The following is an 18962-nucleotide window of genomic DNA, read 5'->3' as shown; positions in this document are numbered from 1 at the left end:
CGTACTCAACTCCCAGGGACTGGCAATATTTAGTAGAGTAATCAGTGTAAGTATGTTCAATGCCACATACAAATGAAATGGCTATCACTAAAGGACTACAAAAAGGTGTTAAAATGTCAGACTCTTCCAATTTTAAGACATATAAAAAGCATATGCAATGTAAGCACTTAAAAACCAAAAATACAGACTTCATACGGAAGTGCCAAGCACTTGCCCACTTAGTTTAGCACAAAAGTAACAGACTGCTCAGGAACTCAAAGATGCACACAATTATGATTTTATTTGTTAAAATACACAGCCAAAAGATTGCTTTACAGAAGGCAAAATAAACCACACATCCATTTTAGAAAAGCTCTTTTTGTTTCTTTAACTCTAAGGCCCCCTCTAGTGTTTGAAAACAGTCACACACAGCACACAGTGCAATGGAAAGCACTCACCATATTTTATCCAAGTCCTCCCAAAATAAAAATACTTCTGTTACATTCACGTGGCACAAAAATCAATGAGAGAAAAATGTCTAACCATAATATTTCGAATTTCTGCTATAATTCACATATGCATTACTCTCTCATTCAGTAATTTCTTTCTTTGTTATTTAGTGCTGGGTTGTTTGTAGATTAATACTTTGTTAATAAGGAAAAAAAACCACATGTAAGGCATGTAAGAACTGTAATTTCCCAAAAAAGAAATATACCAACTTGGAAAACAGAAAATTAATGTTACCAAATAGCCTATTCTGCTTTTATGGAAGTTATCAGTAAATAGTATATATACTTCCTAAAGTATATACTTAAATTTATTATATTCGGGAATCAAATTTCAAACTACATATATTTTAAGACTCACCTAATCTGTAAATTTTCTACTAAACCTTTTCAATACCGTGTAAAGGACATGCAAAGTATTGCTTTGAGGGCAAATGTTGGCTCTGAAGAATATGATGTAAAAGGATTCTTAAAAGTTTATACAGACATGGCACTACATAAATCCAATGACTTAATCTCATGTACTTTTTAAAAACATTGGTTAAGATTAGAGGGAGTAAAAAAGTTTTTCATTCTACTTTTTCACCCAAAGTCTTTAGGTGTCTGTTTCCAAGTTATAAAGTTGACCAGTCTTACTATTACTGAGAAATAAAAAGAAATTTCTATTTTCAAAAAAAGAAAACAGTGTAATCTTGAGCAGGAGACAGACAAGGAAGACCTTATTAATACTGTTATTACTTCATATTCTTAAATTTCAGAGTACAGTAAAAATTTGAAAATCCAATAGTTCTTGAAACAAGTTTAATATGTATTAACTTTATTAAAATAGAAAACAGTCCCATTAGTCACATAAATGACTAATTTGTCATTCAATATTATCATACGGCTTCTCTGAATTGATCCTGCTTTAGGTTTTCAAACTTGTCACTTTTTAATGTTATAAGTTAAAAAGACAGGACATCTAAAATGAATTAAGTAAAACTGGTTATGTTTACAAGTAGTCTAAACTTCTAAGATAGCTATATTCAAATGAATAGGACACAATGTTTTTAAAGTGCAACATATAGTCTTTTGGCTCAATGTGAAAAGTTATATAATTTGAAATTACTGCAGTCATTTCTCCTAGAACAAATTTAGTGAAAAGATGTTATGAAAGTTAGCCATGAAATTATAAATTATGAGAAACACTGAAAAGTCATTTACAATGAGTATATAAAATGTAATTACAAATAAAATGAGAATGGGAGAGGTAGCATAAAGTAAATAAAATCAAATAAATACTATACAAGAGCATATAAAATTGTGCTTATAAAAAATTGAAAATTGGATCTTAAAACATACATTTTTCCTTTCCTTTGACGGTTTTACAATGAAATTAAAATTCAGACCTGGAATTTGTAAAGATTTTCCAAATGTTATTAATTACTGGCATTGTTTTTTGCCAAAACCTCTCTGATCTGTCGGTCAAGTTCACTTATTATTCGATCCTCGTGATTATACACACCCGTCCTCATCAAAGTATCCCTTTCTTCTATTAGGCGAGTCAAATAATCATCCAAACCTTCTTCCATCGCACTGCCATGTGGACCATCCATTTTTCCACTTGCAATCTCTCTGGAATCCTGGTACTGTTTTTGTTCCTGTTGCCTTAACCTGAGAAGTCAAGAACAAATACCACTCTAGCAGGCAACAAATATTGTTTTGGTTGTCTTAACAATGCCTTTTAAAAGAAAATAATTTAGTGGTAAAATACGTTTTTAGTAATATTTTCAGGAAGGAAACAAAAACCAGTGTTACATTGGCAGGTCAGAGTTAGCACACTTACAAAAGACAGTTTTAAAAACAATACTTGGTTTTCTAATTATAAAATACATGAAAATTAGAAATTTTCGAAGTGTATAAAAATAAAATCAATCTTATCCAGAGATATCCAATTGGAGTAATAATTTTCTTTGTTTTCAATTAAAAATGCATATATATTTAAATACATATTTTTCTTAAAAAATAATATATATGCAATGCTGTATAATATATTTTCACATATTAATATAATGTTTTCTGACATTACGAATGTTCTTCTAAATGGCTTCATTAACATTCCATTATTTAATTGTCCTTTATTGCTGATCTTTTAGGTTGTTAAACCTTTGTGATTTTGAACATAAAATTTTCTTTTAAATTCATTCAACAAATATTTATTTGTACCAAATAATGCTAGGATTAGAGGATACTGCAGCGCATCATGAAAAGGAGTCCTTATTGTTATGGAGCTTATTTCACTCATTCTTCATAGAAAGTAAAATGCCAGAAATGGGAATGCCTAGGCCAAAGGGCAAGTACATTTTAAGACTTTGCACGGGTATCTTCAAGTAATGTTTGTGATGATCTCATTTAGGAGATGAAAGAAGGAGAGCAGGTGGCAGCCTGAGCTTTGGGTATTTCTAATGGAACACTGTTGATTACGTTGCCTTGAAAATGTAGCGTATACTTAGTGATGGTAACGGCAAGTCTGGACATGGAATATGTGTTAATTTAGAATGTACAACGAAGACAGAACTTTATGCTCCTCTATGTAACTGGCTACCAAAATGTTTTAATTTGCACCTACTCCTAAATTTTGTCTTTATATTAAGATAAAGCAGTTGAGTCCAAGCCTTTGCTTCTAGATGGTCTTCAGAGTAAGCAGCCAGAGAGAACAAAACCCACTTCCAAACTGACACACGCACCAGGAGAGAGAGAGAGGAAGAGCCAGTAGGCGTGAGTCGTGCTCTGACAGACGAGGAAGACTAGGCCCCAGTTCATTTGTTCAGATGGCCCTCTGAAACTTGGACTGACTCCTAAGAGTCCCCACAAAAGAACTGGAAACTGAAGTACGCAGTCCAAGAACACCAAGTATCTCTTATCTGTTTTTAGAAAAAAATCAAATAGTGAGGGCAATGTGCTTTGGGGCTGAGATGGAAATCAAGTGGTTAGTGGGATACTGGTATCAGTTTGAGCACTTCATGAGGATGGAGAAGAGAAGCTTTCTGAACAGCTGTTTCCCCTGCCCTAATTCTTACAGCTCTCTTGGAGGGTAAATTAATGATAGAACACCAGAGGATGTACCAGAAAGTCCTTGTTCATCTGTTTATACATAAACAACAGATGGAATTTTTTCACATCTGATAGATTATCTCTACCAAATCTTTACTAAAATGCAAATCAATCACAGCAACAGGAGGATTTTAGAACCTTGTAGCTGATGAAGCCCACAAAGTTATCAAAGGAAACTTTACTTCCCTGACAAAACTACGTCTGAACTCCACTTACACAGTTCCTGTCAATTAGGAACCTACAGCTTTGTAGAACTTCTGCTAAAAAGTTCTTTCCCAGGTTGAACTCAGTATGTGCTTTCCAATAACCGGCTATGCATCTGCTCCAGAGGATAACCTATTTACTTCTATGTGGGAGCCCTCCACAAACGAGGTCTGACAATTAAGTTCGCAAACTTGTTGCACAAATGTTGCTAACCTTTTTTGATATCAGAGGGATTATTCATCATGAATTTGTACCAACTGGACAGTTAACTAAGTTTACTATTTGGAAGTGCTGAAAAGGCTGTGTGAGAAAGTTAGATGACCTGAACATTTTGACAATTCATGGCTCTTGCATCACGATAATGTACCAGTTCACACAGCACTGTCTGTGAGGGAGTTTTCAGCCAGGAAACAAATCACTGTATTGGAACACCCTCCCTACTCACCTGATCTGGCTCCCAGTGACTTCTTTCTTTACCCAAAGATAAAGAAAATATTGAAAGGAAGATATTTTGATGACATTCAGGACATCACGGGTAATACAACAACAGCTCTGAGGGCCATTGCAGAAAGAGTTCCAAACTTGCTTTGAAGGTTGGACTAGGCGCTGGTGTCAGTGCATAGCTTCCCAAGGGGCGTGCTTTGAAGGTGACTGTAGTGATATTCAGCAGTGAGGTGTGTAGCACTTTTCTAGGATGAGTTCGTGAACTTAATTCTCAGACCTCGTATGTGAAGACAGCTATCTCATCCGCTGCCCAAAAATTCTCTTCAAGTTCAATATCCCTCACTCCCAAACTGCTTCTTGGTCACATCCCGTTGGAAGCTCTCTGGGTAGCCAATTTCCTTTAAAGTGTGCTGCACGTTGGTTGAGAACATCCTAGAGGGGATTTTACCAATGCTGAGTACTGAACACTACTTCTATGAATGTCCCTAACTGCAATGGTTTTTTTGTAGCTAAGTCACACTGTTACTAATGGCCATGTAAATCCTCCTGGCTTTCTCACATGAATTTTTTTTTTTCTTTTGTATCTTCCCCATCGTTTAAGAGATTTTTCTTATAATTTATACAGAGGACTCTGCTTTTGTCGCTAATATATTTAATCTTGGTGATTTCAGTTCTCTCTGAATCGTAATTTTATTAAGACATTAATGGTAAGATTCAATTTTGTATGATCTGCAAATTTGATAGGCCAATGCTATCTTCATTTAAGCCACCAAAACAGTACTTAGCAAACAGTAGAGGCTTAATATATATTTGCTAAACTGAAACCAAAAAAGTGCTAGACAGTCATGCATCACCTCATGACATGGCGGCTGTCATAATGTCCTAGCGCAACACATTATGTGTTCGTGGTGATGCTGGTGTAAACGAACCTACACACTGCCAGTTGTATGAAAGTATAGCACGTACAATTACGTACAGTACGTAACACCTGATAATGATAATAAACGACTATGTTACTGGTTTGTGTATTTATCTTCATTTTACAGTATGCGCTTTCTACCCATTAAAAAAACAAGCTTGCTGTGAAACAGTGTGCCGTGTTAGGCCAGTAGCAGCTTCACACATCTCGTATTTACCGCATCTCTTGATTGCATCATTTTCTCATGTGCTTGATTTAATCTCGTGTTGTCTTGTACAGTAACATGCCGTACAGGCCCGTAGGAGCACTAGGCTACGCCGTGCAGCCCCGGTGTGCGGTCGGCTAGACCATCTCGTCTATGTAAGTGCACTCTGTCTCCTTCGCACAACGATGACCTCACCTACCGATGCATTTCTCAGAACGTATCCCTGTCATTAAGCAACACATGACTGTCTATGACAGCAAAATTCTGACAGACAAGAATTATGTTATAATGCATTAATTTGTAAAATCTTCCAAGTCTACAACATAGTAGACACCAAACAAATATTTGATGGAAAAAAGAATAATAGCATAATTGAGCCCTGCAGCATGACACTGTACACCTTGACCTTTTCCAACTGGTATTTATATATTAATTTTCTACATGCAGTTATTTAATTCAGCTCTAAACCCACCTAATATAGTGACTGCGTTTTCCCAACTCACAGATGGAGATGTCTTGGGATATTCTGTCAAATGTATGTGCTATGGACTGAATTAATGTGCTGAATAAAGCCCTAACCCCCAATGTGATGGTCTTTGGCTTTGGGGAGATGATTAGGTTTAGATGAGATCGTGAGGATGGGTTAGCGCGATTATTAGAAGAGACACCAGAGAGCTTTCTCTCTCCCTGCCGTGTGAGGACACAGTGGCAAAGCAGCTGTTTGCAAGCTAGGAACAGAGTCTTCACCAGAAACCAACCATGCTGGCACACTGATCTTGAATTCTAGCCTCCAGAACTGTGAGACAATAAATTATTGTTGTTTAAGACACTCATTCTATGGTACTTTATGGCAGCCTGAGCTAAGACAGTATGCTTCACTAAAACAAAACTACTAGTCGCTTGATAAACTTTAAGCTAAAAAGTCTTCCCCTAAACACCCCTCCAACAAGACTATAATTTGTGATCATGCTGCTTCCTCATGATGACTTTTCAAATATGAAATACTGTTCACATTTTAACTAAGATGAACATGACACTATAGAGAAGCCCAGCGTAGCACAGTAGTTAAAAATCAATCTCTGGAATCAGATTTGAACTCTGGCACCAATGATTTACTAACTGTGTGACCTTGGAAAGGGTACTGGAATCCTTGGTTTCCTCATCTCTAAAACGGGGGGAAAAAGATGCTTTGAAGATAGAAAATGAGACAGGTATGTGAGGAAGTTCAAATAGCTCCTGGCACATAGTAAGGGCTCAATAAATAAGAGCTATTATTTATATTATTATAGTAACTAAATTTGAAATTTCTCATACTATTTAATTATAAATTCAGTTTCATCAATTACTTTGAAATAGTAGTGATAATCCTGAAATAGTCAAATAAAAATAAAAGTACTAGCGCTATGAATGGAAACAAAAAAAGCTAAATACAATTGATACAGCTACATTCATGACAAAGAATTTGAAATAATGGTCTTTGACATAGATTTTCTATTGTATAAATCAGCTACATTCTATATATGACCTACTTTTTTTCCCAAAAGACCTGACGTTTATACTTTCCCTGGACCAATAACTAATTAAAAAGGTTGTCCTTCTGGAACTTTTGTTTTTGTATGGCAAAAACAATGGAATGTTCTAATTACTATACCTGTTCAATTCATTTCTTATATCCAACAATTCTTGTCGCTCAGTGTTTACTGTATCTTTTTCCTCAGAAGCCAGGTAACGTAGTCTCATCTGTTCCAATTCCTCTTGCTGTTTCTTAAGACGAGCCATTTGACTTTCTTGCTCCCGCTTGAAACAAACAAGCCAGATCCTTAATATTAGGAATACATGTATTTCATATGACTTTGACTTGTGATTATAATTCCCTTTGACAGTACCCATGATATATAGCCACGCACGGCCAAGTCTATGAGTCACATATCCAGAAATGACCAGGTTCTCTTTTAAAACTCTCTTCGTTACTTCTCTTCTTGTGCTAAGCCATGATCACTCATGGCCTAATCAGCGGCTGGGGTTAGCTGACTACCATGAAGATAATCAAAGATTATCTTAGAAGAGGGCAAGAAAGAGTCTGCTGTCAACACAGTGAGTTGTCGCTAGGACCAGTGGTTAGGGCAGCAGCTAAGAAATGGTTAATTATACAAAGATGTACCAAGAAAAATTCAGTAATTGTCCCTAAACTGGCCACCAATTTCACTCCTATATCAGGGAACAATATGCCTTTTCCACTTTTTTCCAGGCTCACACAAAAATCTATGCACATATGACAAAATGTCTTTAAAATACATGTGTAACATTCCACAGAATGGATACTCCATGATTTTTTTCAACCACTCTCTCAATAACAGAGACTTTTGTTGCTACAAGCAATACTGCAATAAAACACCCTATCGTCTAACATCGCTCACTCATCTTCCTACAGCTTTCTTTAGGGACAGGTGCTTTTCTTTCTTCAAGACAGAACCCCCAAATGGGAGAGTTGGATCAATAGGTATGTCATCTATTTTTTAAAAAAAATATTTATTGAAAAGCAACAGAAAACTGCTAAGGCACAAGTGTACATTTTGATAAAACTTCACAGAGTGAACCACTCACATAACCACCATCCAGATCAAGAAACAGATTATCAGACCCCCAGAAGTCCCTGTGTGTTTCTTCCCCGTCACTAACCAATCTTCTTTCCCAAAGATTACAACCCCCGTTTCTAACACCACAATTAAGTTCACCGTTTTGAACTTTACGTAAATGGAATTGGACAGTATACATTACTTATGCCTGGCTTCTTTTACTTAATGTTGTTTTTTTTCAATTCATTAGTATTATGTGTAGTTGATGATTTACATTACTGTATAGCATTCCATTAGATGGATATACAATTTATTCATTCCACTGCTGAGGAACATTTGGGTTAGTTTCCAGTTTGGGATTATAAAGCTGGTGTGAACATTATGGTACATGCCTTTTGGCACATATTTGTACACATGTCTATTAAGTATATACCGTGTTTCCTGAAAATAAGGTCTAACTGGAAAATAAGCCCTAGCATGATTTTTCAGGATGACATCCCCTGAACATAAGCCCTAATGCGTCTTTTGGAGCAAAAATTAACATAAGACCCAGTCTTATTTTCAGGGAAAAACGCTACCTAGGATTCAAACTTCTGGGTCATAGGGTACGAGAATTTCAGTAGAAGCAAATATTGTCAAACAGCTTTCAAAGTAGTAGCACAAATTTATACTTTCATGAGAGCATTTCAATGTTCCGCATTCTTGCTAACACTTGGTAATGTCAATTTCTTTGTCATTTAAACCATGTTGATAGGTTATGTAGTGGTACCTCACTGTGATTTTATTTTGCATTTTTTTCAAAGACTAATGAGGCTGAACATGTTTTAATATTTTTAATGGCATTTGGATATCCTTTATAAAGTCCCTGTTCAACAATTTGGCTCTACTTGGCTCTACTTTGGCCTACTTGGCTATCCATCTTTTCTTATTGATGTTTGTAATTCTTTGTATATACTGCAGAAATCATTTGAAACTTAACTTCCAAATATTTGCCCCTAGTCTTTGTCCTGCCTATTCTGTTTTAATGGCATTTTTGACTTAATTTTAATATCGTCCAAATTGATCTGTCTGTTCTTTTTTGGGCAGTCCCTCTATGTCCAATTTAAGATAGTTTTTGTCTGCTTCAGTCTTAAAGATAATCTTGAGGTTTTATTTAGATCCATAATTCATATGTATTTGGTTTTGTGTATGGTGTGAGATCAAGTTTCTTCTTCTCCCCGTGTAGAGCTCCAATTGACCTAGCAACACTGACTGGAAAAGCATTTTCTGCCCACTGCTTGGCAGTATCACCTGTCACACTCATATGCCCCCTCCGTCCATATATGTACAGGTTTGTTTCCGGGCTCTCTAACCTGATCTATTTGTCCATCCTTACATTAAAAGTATACTGTCGTAATTACTGTAACTCTTGTAATAACAACTCCTTTTAAAAACTGAATTTATTGGGTTGACATTGGTTAGTAAAATTACATAGGTTTCAAGTGTACAATTCTATAATATATCATCTATATAGCACATTGTGTGCTCCTGAAAAAAGTCATCTATCTTTGGCTATTCTTCAAAATTCTTAGTTATTCTTGACTCCCACATTTTCACATACATCTCCATTTCCAAGGCTGAATAAAAAAGTCCTGCTGGGATTTGATTATGATTATGCTGAATCTACAGCTTAATTTGGCCAAAACTATTATCTTTACAATACTGATTTTTTAAACAGTGAACATGGTTTACCTCTCCAATTATTTAGGTCTTTTAAAATTCTGTTTACTATTTCATCCTTCTCTATATACTAAGAGTAACATCTTTTGGTGTTCCTAGGTATTGGGTGTTTTTAGATGCTACTGTAAATGGCAGAGTTTTAACATTTTCCTTCTTTGATTGTCTAGTATGGAGAACTGAAATTGGTATTTACATACTTCCCACAAACTGGCTTTAAACTCATTAATTCTAGTAGATCATTTCTAGACACTTTTGTTTTCTAACTATGTAACAGTGTCATCTGCAAATAGTAATGGAAGTTTTATATTTTTCCTTTGCAACTGATACATCCTTTCTTTTTCTTGGGCTATTATACTGGCTAGAACTGCTAGTACAGTGTTGATAAGAAATGGTGATATGGGGGCAGCTTGCTCTCATTCCTGATACCAGGAAAATTTTCCTTATTTTAAGAAAGATAAGTTTTATGTAAATACCCTTTATTAAATTAAAGAATTCCCCTTACATTCTTAGTTTGCTAAGAATTGTTATAATGAATGGGTATTGACTTTTTCTGTATTTCTGATATGATCACTTCATTTTTTTTCTCCTTTATTCTTTTAGGGTGGTAAATAGCCAACTTGCCTTTGTTTAATAAATAAACTTGACTGTGATTTTTACAAGTTTTATATCTATGTTCCTGAGACTGGCCAATTAATTTTGTTTTTATATTGTCCTTATCAGATTTTAGGAGCAAGATTATGCTGGTCTCATTTTAAAAAATTAGTGAGAGGTGTTCTCTATTCCTAGTTTCTGAAACAGTTTGTGTAAGATTAGTGTTATTTATATTTTTAAAACATTTACTAAAATTCAAATGTGAAGCCATTTGAGTCTGAAAACTTCTTTCACTACAGATTCAATTTCTCTAATAACTATATGACTATTTTCTGTTTCTTCATGTGTCAGTTTTATAAGTTCTGTTTCTCAAATTCATATATAATTTGTCATACTACACTCTTATTTCTTTAAACATCTGTGGAATGTATAGCTCTGACCCCATTTTTTATTCCTGGTATTAGGATTTTGTGTCTATTCTTTTTTTCCTTGAACACTCTTGCCAAGTTGTTCAAAGAAACAACTTTTGATGATTTTGTTGTACATTTCACTAGATTATTTCCTTGTTTCTAATTTCCTCAATGTCTTGTTCTTTTACTGACTGTTTGAAAGGGATATTTACAGAAAAGATTTTATGCTTTTCTTATTTTCTAAGTGCACTTGAGATTATACATTTCTCCCTAAGCATAGCTTTCATTAAGTCTCTTGATATGTTGTATTTTCATTATTTTCCAGTTCAAAATATTTTCTAATTTCACTTGTGGTCTCCAGTTTAGCCATGGGTTATTAGAAGTGTACGACTTAATTTTCAATCACTTGGGGATATTTATTATCTTTTTATTATTAATTTCTAGCTTAATCTCACTGTGGTCAGAGAATTATGTTCTGAACTACTCTTCTGAAGTTTGGTCCAGCAAATGAGCAATCTAGTTAAATGTTCCATGTGAACTATATAATATATATTTTGGACTTTTTTATGAAGTGTTCTATATATACCAATGATTATGCTGTCTATATCTTTTAAATCTTTATTGATTTTCTGTTGTTTGTTTGCTCTATCAGTTCCCAGGAAAGTTATTGTAAAATCTACCATTTTATTATGTATTTTTCCTTTTAGTTCTATGGATTTTTACTTTATATAAATTTGTGGCTGTTATCAGGTCCATACAAAGTTAGAATTATCATCTTCCAGGGAAACTGACCCTTTTATGATTATATTATATCTATGAAAACTTTATCTACATAAATGCCTGTCACCCTAATATCTACTTTGCCTGATGCAAGTATTGCTAGACTGTATTTCTTTTGCTTTGCACTAATGTAATATATAGTTTCCCCTCTTCTAAATTCAGTTACTCTGTATCCTTATATTCAAGGTGTGTTCCTTATAAGTAGCATATTGTTTTTTTAAACTCAGTTTTTAATTTAATATTTGTCTTTAAGGGGCATTTAGTCTATATGCTTATATTTAAAGCAATTATATTTAAAGCAATTGATGATACAGTAACAGATTTAAATCTTTACATATTACTATTTTCTACTTGTTCCATGTATATTCTCTCTTCTCTTTTTTACTTCCTTTAGAAACAGTAATATAAATGAGAACTTTTACAATTTCACATTTTAACTCTATTGCTTCATATCTTTTGTACTAGTTTTGTCATGAATTCTACAAGTATTTTTACCCAGCAAATATTGGAATTGTTTTTATACAATCAACGTTTATATTTAGTCAGATATTTATTTCCATTGCTCTTTAGTCTCCTGTTTTCATTTGGGATCATTTCCCTTCCGCCTAAAGAACACCTTTAAATATTTCTTTAACTTCAAGTTTGCCATGACAAATTCTCCCAATTTTTGTTAGTCTGAAAAGTCATAGGTCAATTTCATTTATGAAGGACATTTCCACTGGGTACAGAATTTTAGATTGGTAGTTATTTTCTTTCAGTACTTTAAGGATATTATTCCACTGTCTTATGAATTCCTTTACTTTCGTTGAAAAGTCATCTGCCAGTCTTATTGTTGCTCCTATGAAGGCAATATCTCCCTCCACTCCACAGCTTTTAAGATTTTCTTTGCTTCTTGGCAATTTTACTATGATGCATCTAGATATGGTTTACTTTGTATTTATCCTGCTGCGAGTTAACAGCTATTCTTGAATCTATGACTTGCTATGTTTTTCACTTTTATAGAATTTTCAGCCAGTATCTCTTCCAATATTGCTTTCTTCCCCCATTCTGTTTTCTCTTCAGGGGTTGCTATAGGCTGAATATTTGCATCTCCCCAAAATTCTTATGTTGAAAACTAATCCCCAATGTGATGGTGTCAAGGGATGGGGCCTTTAGAAAGTGATTAGATCATGAAGGCAAGCCCTCATGAATGGGATTAATTCCCTTATAAGAGAGCTCCGCCAAAGCCCCCAGCTCCTTCTGCCGTGTGAAGACACAGTACAAAGATGGCCATTTATTGGCTGGTAAGCAGGACCTCACCAAACACAGAACCTGACCAAACATGCACCCTGATCTCAGACTTCAGTCTCCAAAACTGTGAGAAACAAATTTCTGTTGTTTATAAGCCATAGAGTCTGTGGTATTTTGTTTCAGCAGCCCACATGAACTAAGACAGGGGTCTGTAGTTACACAAAGGTAGTCAGTCTCATATACTCTATCCTATATGCTGCTTATGTTCTTTGTTGTAATTTCCACCTTTTTTTCTCCCTGTTTCATTTGGATATTTTTAACTGACTTATCTTCAGTTTACACATCCTTGCTTCTGCTATGCCTAATCTGCTGTTAATTCATCTAGTGAATTCTTACATTTCACTTGCAATACTTTTCAGTTCCAGAATTTTTATATGGTTCAAAAGATTCCACTTGTCTAATACATTTCCCTGTCATATAACGTATTTTGTAGCATATAGTGATAGTAGTTATTTCAAACTCTGTATCTGGTGACTCCCAAACCTGGAATACCTATTGATTTACTTCCATTTAGCAAGACATTAAAAGGCATTAAGACATGTACATGGCTAATATGAAAAGTTACTCAATGTCAATCAGGGAAATGAAAATTTAAGCCAAAAAATGATACTATTTCAGATCCACCAAACTGGAAAAAATTAATACATTGTTAACAGCCAAACGGTGTGATGAACAACAACAATTATACACCACTCTTGGGAAGTGCAGATTTGTACAACCACTTTAGCAAGTAATTTGGCGATATTTAGTGAAGCAGAAGAAATGAGCGAAACCCTATTTAAAAAATGCCACTTTTAGATATTGACACTAAAGAAACTCTTACGTGTCTCTTACATGTACAAAATTTTCAATGTTGTCTTATTAATTTGGGGAAAATATCTACTGAAAAAAGACTAGATAAATAAATTGTGGTATATTCACATGTTTAAGTTTTATAAAGCAATAAAAATATATAGCTACTTACATCAAAAGAGCTAAATCTCAAAAACAATGTTGAGTGACATAAATGGTCACAGATGAATGATTCAAAGAGAATGATCTAATGTATGTAAAGTTTAAAAATATACAAAAGTAAACAGTGTTGTTTACTGATATTTAAAATGTATCTTCTAAAATTATAAAGCAAAGGAATAATAAATACCAAATACAGGAAAGTAATTACCTCTGCAGAGGATGCAGTTGAGAAAAGGCACACAGAGGACTTCCAAAGCATTGATAATGCTCTGTTTCTTAACCTAGGAGGTAGGGGTTGCAGTGTATAAGAATCTGTTTTTATTTCCTCCTTGGAATGTACAGTGTATTTCATTTAAAAACTAATTATTAAAAAAGGAAAGGAAAAGTACCAAATTGCTATCTCTGGCTAAGGAAGGGATAAGGTTACTGGTGATTTTTATTTTCTATGTTATACGGTGCTACAAAATTTGCATTTTTTTTTTTTTTTTTTACACCAAGCAAGTAAAATTGCAAGCAGAAAAAAATTAATAAAAAGTTGGTAATTTAATTTTAGGTTACTTTGTAAAATTTTAACTTTATAAAACTTGACACATTTTCATTCTAAAACATATAAGCCTTTAAATGCCTTGAATTTTTAATCAAGAATCCAGCATTAATAATAATCACATGCACACACAAAAATTAGAGGTTAGTGAAAGAAATCCTCTCTGCTGCCAGGTGCTCTGAGTTAAAGGCTCCTCAATCAAGTAAGTATAATCTTTATTTTGCCTTGGCTGCCTATAAATCCAGAGAGGAGATGTAAACATACATACACTAGACTAAACAGCGGCTAAAAAGTGGCCACTACTTACTCTCCCACTCACACATACCATGTAAGTCTGTGGGAAAAATCTTACAACTAAACTAAGGAACTCAAGTAAAGTTTTCTGAAAATAACCCAGAGCTGACAAGTCAGTAGGAGGGCCTGGATGGTTTCAAGACACAGTTTTTAACCAAGACTTGGACCTCCAACTGTTTTCTTAAACAAAGATTTACATCCCATCCTTGGCTAAATTACTTATAAATTAATCAAATTAATTACTCTGGGTGGATAAGCAGGAGGCTGGACAAGATAGTGCTGATGTCAGCCAATGAAGTCTGTGTTGTTTTAACTAAATATATCAGCTTCGTTTTAAACAGATCTACTGTGCACAAATATGGTAAGGGACCCACATCCTACCCAAAATCTTAGTTCTGTTTCCTATCCTGGGAACAAACACAGATAGTTTTAATATAGCCAACATAATAAATTTTCTACAACAATAAATTCGTACCTCTTAACAATGACTATTAAAAAAAGTGACGGCTTTAATTCTTTCTACATAACTATATTCTAAGATGTCAAGAAACGTTAATATATAATTTACCACAAGGAGTAAAGCGACAATCTTAACTTGGGTATTTGTAGAACAATTTAATTCAAGTATTTTTTGGTTTTAAAATATTTCTATAGTATATTTTTATGGCGATGGGGTAAAAGGGAAACTAAATTACCCCTAAATGTCTCACAATTAGAACTTCTTAAAGTCAGTGTTACACAGTGTACCAAAGACACCAAACTGAATATGGGTATAATTTCCTTGTTTTCTAAGTTAGGGCCTGGTTTACATGATACTTTATATTTTACAGCTGTCACCTACCCAGTTACCAAAGAATTAAAAAGTTTACAACTTGGAAACACAGACTTTATGGTTGTGAATCTGAAGAAAAGATTTTTTTTTCTTAAATAATTAGAAGATTATTATTTTTTAATTCACAAATCAACTATACTAGATCACCTTTGAGTAATGGAAATCCCTGTTTAAACATTCTTTTGGCAACAGGCACCAAGCATTAGATCTTACTTCCAAGCTTTACCAGCTGGGTTTTGTCATTAACATTTATTAACAATCTAAGATATGGTTTTTGCTGTCTAATCCGTACTACAAATGTTTTGTATGGTCCTCCGGAGGATTCTGCTGTGACAAATTACTGGCAGAGATTATAGCCCCGTGGCTATTCACCAGAGGCCATGTAAAATTAACATGGTACTAATCCAATTTAAACAAAAAGTTGCACAATCTTCTGAACAAAAGCAGAGAATTCCAATTTTATATTTAAACACAATAAATGTGTTTTTAATAAAACGTTTTAGAAAAAATTTAAAGTAATTTTCACATATATGAATTGTGCTTATTAGATAGTTACTAATTTTAACCTTCCAAAAACAGTTAGTGGCAGAGCACAAGGCACTATGGTAATCCCTAGGTGTATTACATTTCTCAGTGTTGCATCTCAAATGTGGTCTGTGGAACATCAATGATTCCTACTGACCTTGAAATCTGTTTACAGTGTTGTTTCTAAAGCAGAAAGTTTGTGGGATAAGGAATAGAATTGGTCTGCAATGAAGATCACTACACTCAAAGAATGAGACTGTTTTCTTTCATGAAGTAGAAGTTTAGAGATGAACTAGGAATTTAACATTATGTTTTGTTTCCTTCTCAGTATACTTACAGTAACTCAAGAGAAAGGGGACATCAGAACTTTTGGGATATCCTCTGTTATTAGGAACAAATAGTTCAAATTACTTTGCCAATGGTTTTTAGGCAAGAAGGTAGAAAATATATAGGAAAAAAGAGTAAACAGAAAATAACGGATCAACTGTAAAGATAAAGATAGCAAGCATATGGGAACCTTTTACACTGAATCTTTTTTTAAAGGACACTACCTCAATATCTCAGTGTAACAAAGAGCCATGAACCTGGAGGATTCTATTCAGGACATTATTTACTTTCCTGTATTTTACAAAGTACCTCGGTGAAAACAATGTCATCTGTCAATATACACATATGAATATAACTTAATCAGTTGACTCAAAGTAAAAAGTTCTTGCGTGGATCTTCCTTAATAAGAAGCATGACAATTATGATGAAATTCTTTCAGTAATTAATAATTGTTTCTCCAAAGGAAATGCCTTAATCAGCAACTAAAACTTTTTCATCTTTTCATTACTAATTTTGGTAATGCCTTATAATTAATTACCATTAAATTAGTCTCTTATCCCTCGCTCTGCAAATTCTTCAGTGGTAGGCAGGCACTATCTTCCATTTCTTCCCCATCTCCTCTCTATTTTAAAACTTGAAATGATTTCAAATCTAGTAGTGATATTTGAAACATTGTCTTTGAAATGTTTCTCCCTTAGCTTTGAGTGAAAAAAATACAATGATAACCCTGCTGTCCTCTTGTTTTTCCAACACTTCATTTGCATTTCTCATCACCCTGCTATATTTTTGTTCAATATCAGTTTTCTCAGATGAACTTTAAGTTCCCTGTGGGAGAAAACGGCTGTATCTAGAGCCTCTACCACTGTTCAAGGTGCAGAGTAGGCTCTCAGTTAGTACTTGCTGAATGAATGAACAAATGAATAACTATAGATGTTTCTTCAGACTCATCTCTTTATAGCCAAACTTTAGGGAACACAGCTACTGACACTTGTATATCGGCACATTTAGTCCTTAAGTGTTTTTCCTTCTGTACAGTTTTTTACAGAATGTTATTAAAACTACCATCCAAACACAAAGTACGGTTATTATTCAAACTCTATCCTACCCTACTCCCCTATCGCTATCACTATATAATATCCTCTTGTTCTCTAGACTTAAAATTTTTAAATTATTGTTGGTGCCTTTCATTTCTTTGAACAGCTAGTCAGTCACAAATCCCTCCAATATTTGTCCCGTTCATCAATGTCCAAAGCGACCATCTCATCAGGTCCCCATCAACTGAAACCAAGACACTGCACAATAGCTTTATAGCTCATCTCCTTTTAACAATAACCATTTACTGAGCGCATACTATGTACTGAACACTGTATTAAATGCTTTAAAAACCACATTTAATTCTCAGAACCTGTGAGGAAAAACTTCACTGTACAAATAAGAAGACTAATCAGAGAAGTTAAATAGATGGTAGTTAACTAAGATACAACCCAGGTCTCTTGACTCCAAGGCCTCGTTCTAAACTATTTATGCTGCCTACGGTAGAATGTGTATATTGCTATTTTTAACAGCTACACATTATTTCCTTGCTCCTGATTCCACAGGTACTCCTCCATATCTTGGCATCATGATTGTATTAGCTTCTCTCTCAAAGTCAATAATAATTGTCATTATCAGAGTTAGTCTAATAGTCAGTGATGCCATTTTCTTTGCTAGGATATGCTAAACCATGACTTCTGTCGCAATACTCTGTCAGAAATCTCTAAAGTGGCTCAGTTTCTGCTGGAAATTCTTTCAGGATTTGGGTTCTATGGAATGAATGCATAACATTATAAAGGGGAAAGAGTCTGGACTCTGGTCAGATGGTTCTAATCCTATTAATAGTCCTATCACTTAGTACCTGTGGGCTCATGTGCAACTTCCTTAACTGCTCTAAGTCTCAGTTTCTTTCATGTATAAAGTGGGATTACTAGTCCCTGCTATATATTACCTATTAGGATTAAATGAAACGATATGAAAGCTCAACACCTGGCACGTAGTAAGCCTTCAATTAATGCCAGCTGTTCTGTCAGTATCATTATAATTATCCTCCTCTTTCTCTCTAGTTGCTGTCTCCTTCACCAGCTTCCCCTTCCTCCTTTTTAAACTTAAGCATTCTAAGTCCTATCTGTCATAGCTTATCATTCTGCAAAGGACTCCTTCATCTGATCCATATTTTCCAACATCAGATCCATATTTCTAACTGCTTGCTGAATTTCTTTCTGTAAAAACTAAAATGTCCAAACTTGCAAGTCCTATCCCCTACCCACACCGCAATCAACTTCTTGTCTCAAAAACCACATTTCTGATATGGAGGCTGGAGAGCTTCACATCATCTTTGACTTTCTACTCTGCATTCCAATCAGGTACATTGTGCTACATCAAATCTACCAGAACCATGTCCCTTGTTTGGTTCCCACTGCTGCCACTTAAGCTCCAGTCCTTATTACCTAAAATGACCTCTAAAGTCGCCCTCTCTGTTCTCTAAGTAGACTCTACGCTTTCTTCAAGAGTGTATGCTTTCTGACTTCATGCCTCTTTGCTATAATCACGCTATTGATTATTTACAACACCCCTACCCCCACCCCACTACAGTCCTAAATCACAACCAATTCCCTAGGGGTCCATCTCAAACACCTTCTCTTCCATGACGCCTTTCCTTTGTTTTCCATATTCAAGTATCTCAAAGTCTAGGGCAGTGCCTTGAATATAGGAGACCCTTAGTGCTGGATGTGAT

The 18962-nt window shown here is 34.6% G+C and overlaps 1 protein-coding gene across 5 annotated transcripts in view; it reads right to left on the bottom strand.

The window, feature by feature from the left end:
* Window positions 1–261: 261 nt before the first annotated feature.
* CEP120 (centrosomal protein 120) overlaps window positions 262–18962 on the bottom strand; it is a 63167-nt gene continuing 44466 nt past the window's right edge. For 4 of the 5 annotated variants that reach the window (XM_019728015.2, XM_019728016.2, XM_019728018.2 and 1 more), the window contains 2 exons: window positions 7002–7147; window positions 262–2138 (listed from right to left, as the gene is read on the bottom strand). In XM_019728015.2, the coding sequence (XP_019583574.2) occupies window positions 1904–2138; window positions 7002–7147 (381 nt within the window). In that variant the 3' untranslated portion in view covers window positions 262–1903. The remainder of the gene's footprint in view (window positions 2139–7001; window positions 7148–18962) is intronic. The other variant, XM_019728017.2, reaches the window with a different exon arrangement.

Source organism: Rhinolophus sinicus, linkage group LG03 (genome assembly GCF_036562045.2).
Source record: "Rhinolophus sinicus isolate RSC01 linkage group LG03, ASM3656204v1, whole genome shotgun sequence".
NCBI classification, from domain to species: Eukaryota; Metazoa; Chordata; class Mammalia; order Chiroptera; family Rhinolophidae; genus Rhinolophus; species Rhinolophus sinicus.
The sequence above is the reverse complement of the archived record's forward strand: the minus strand, read 5'-3'. Positions and strand labels throughout refer to the sequence as shown.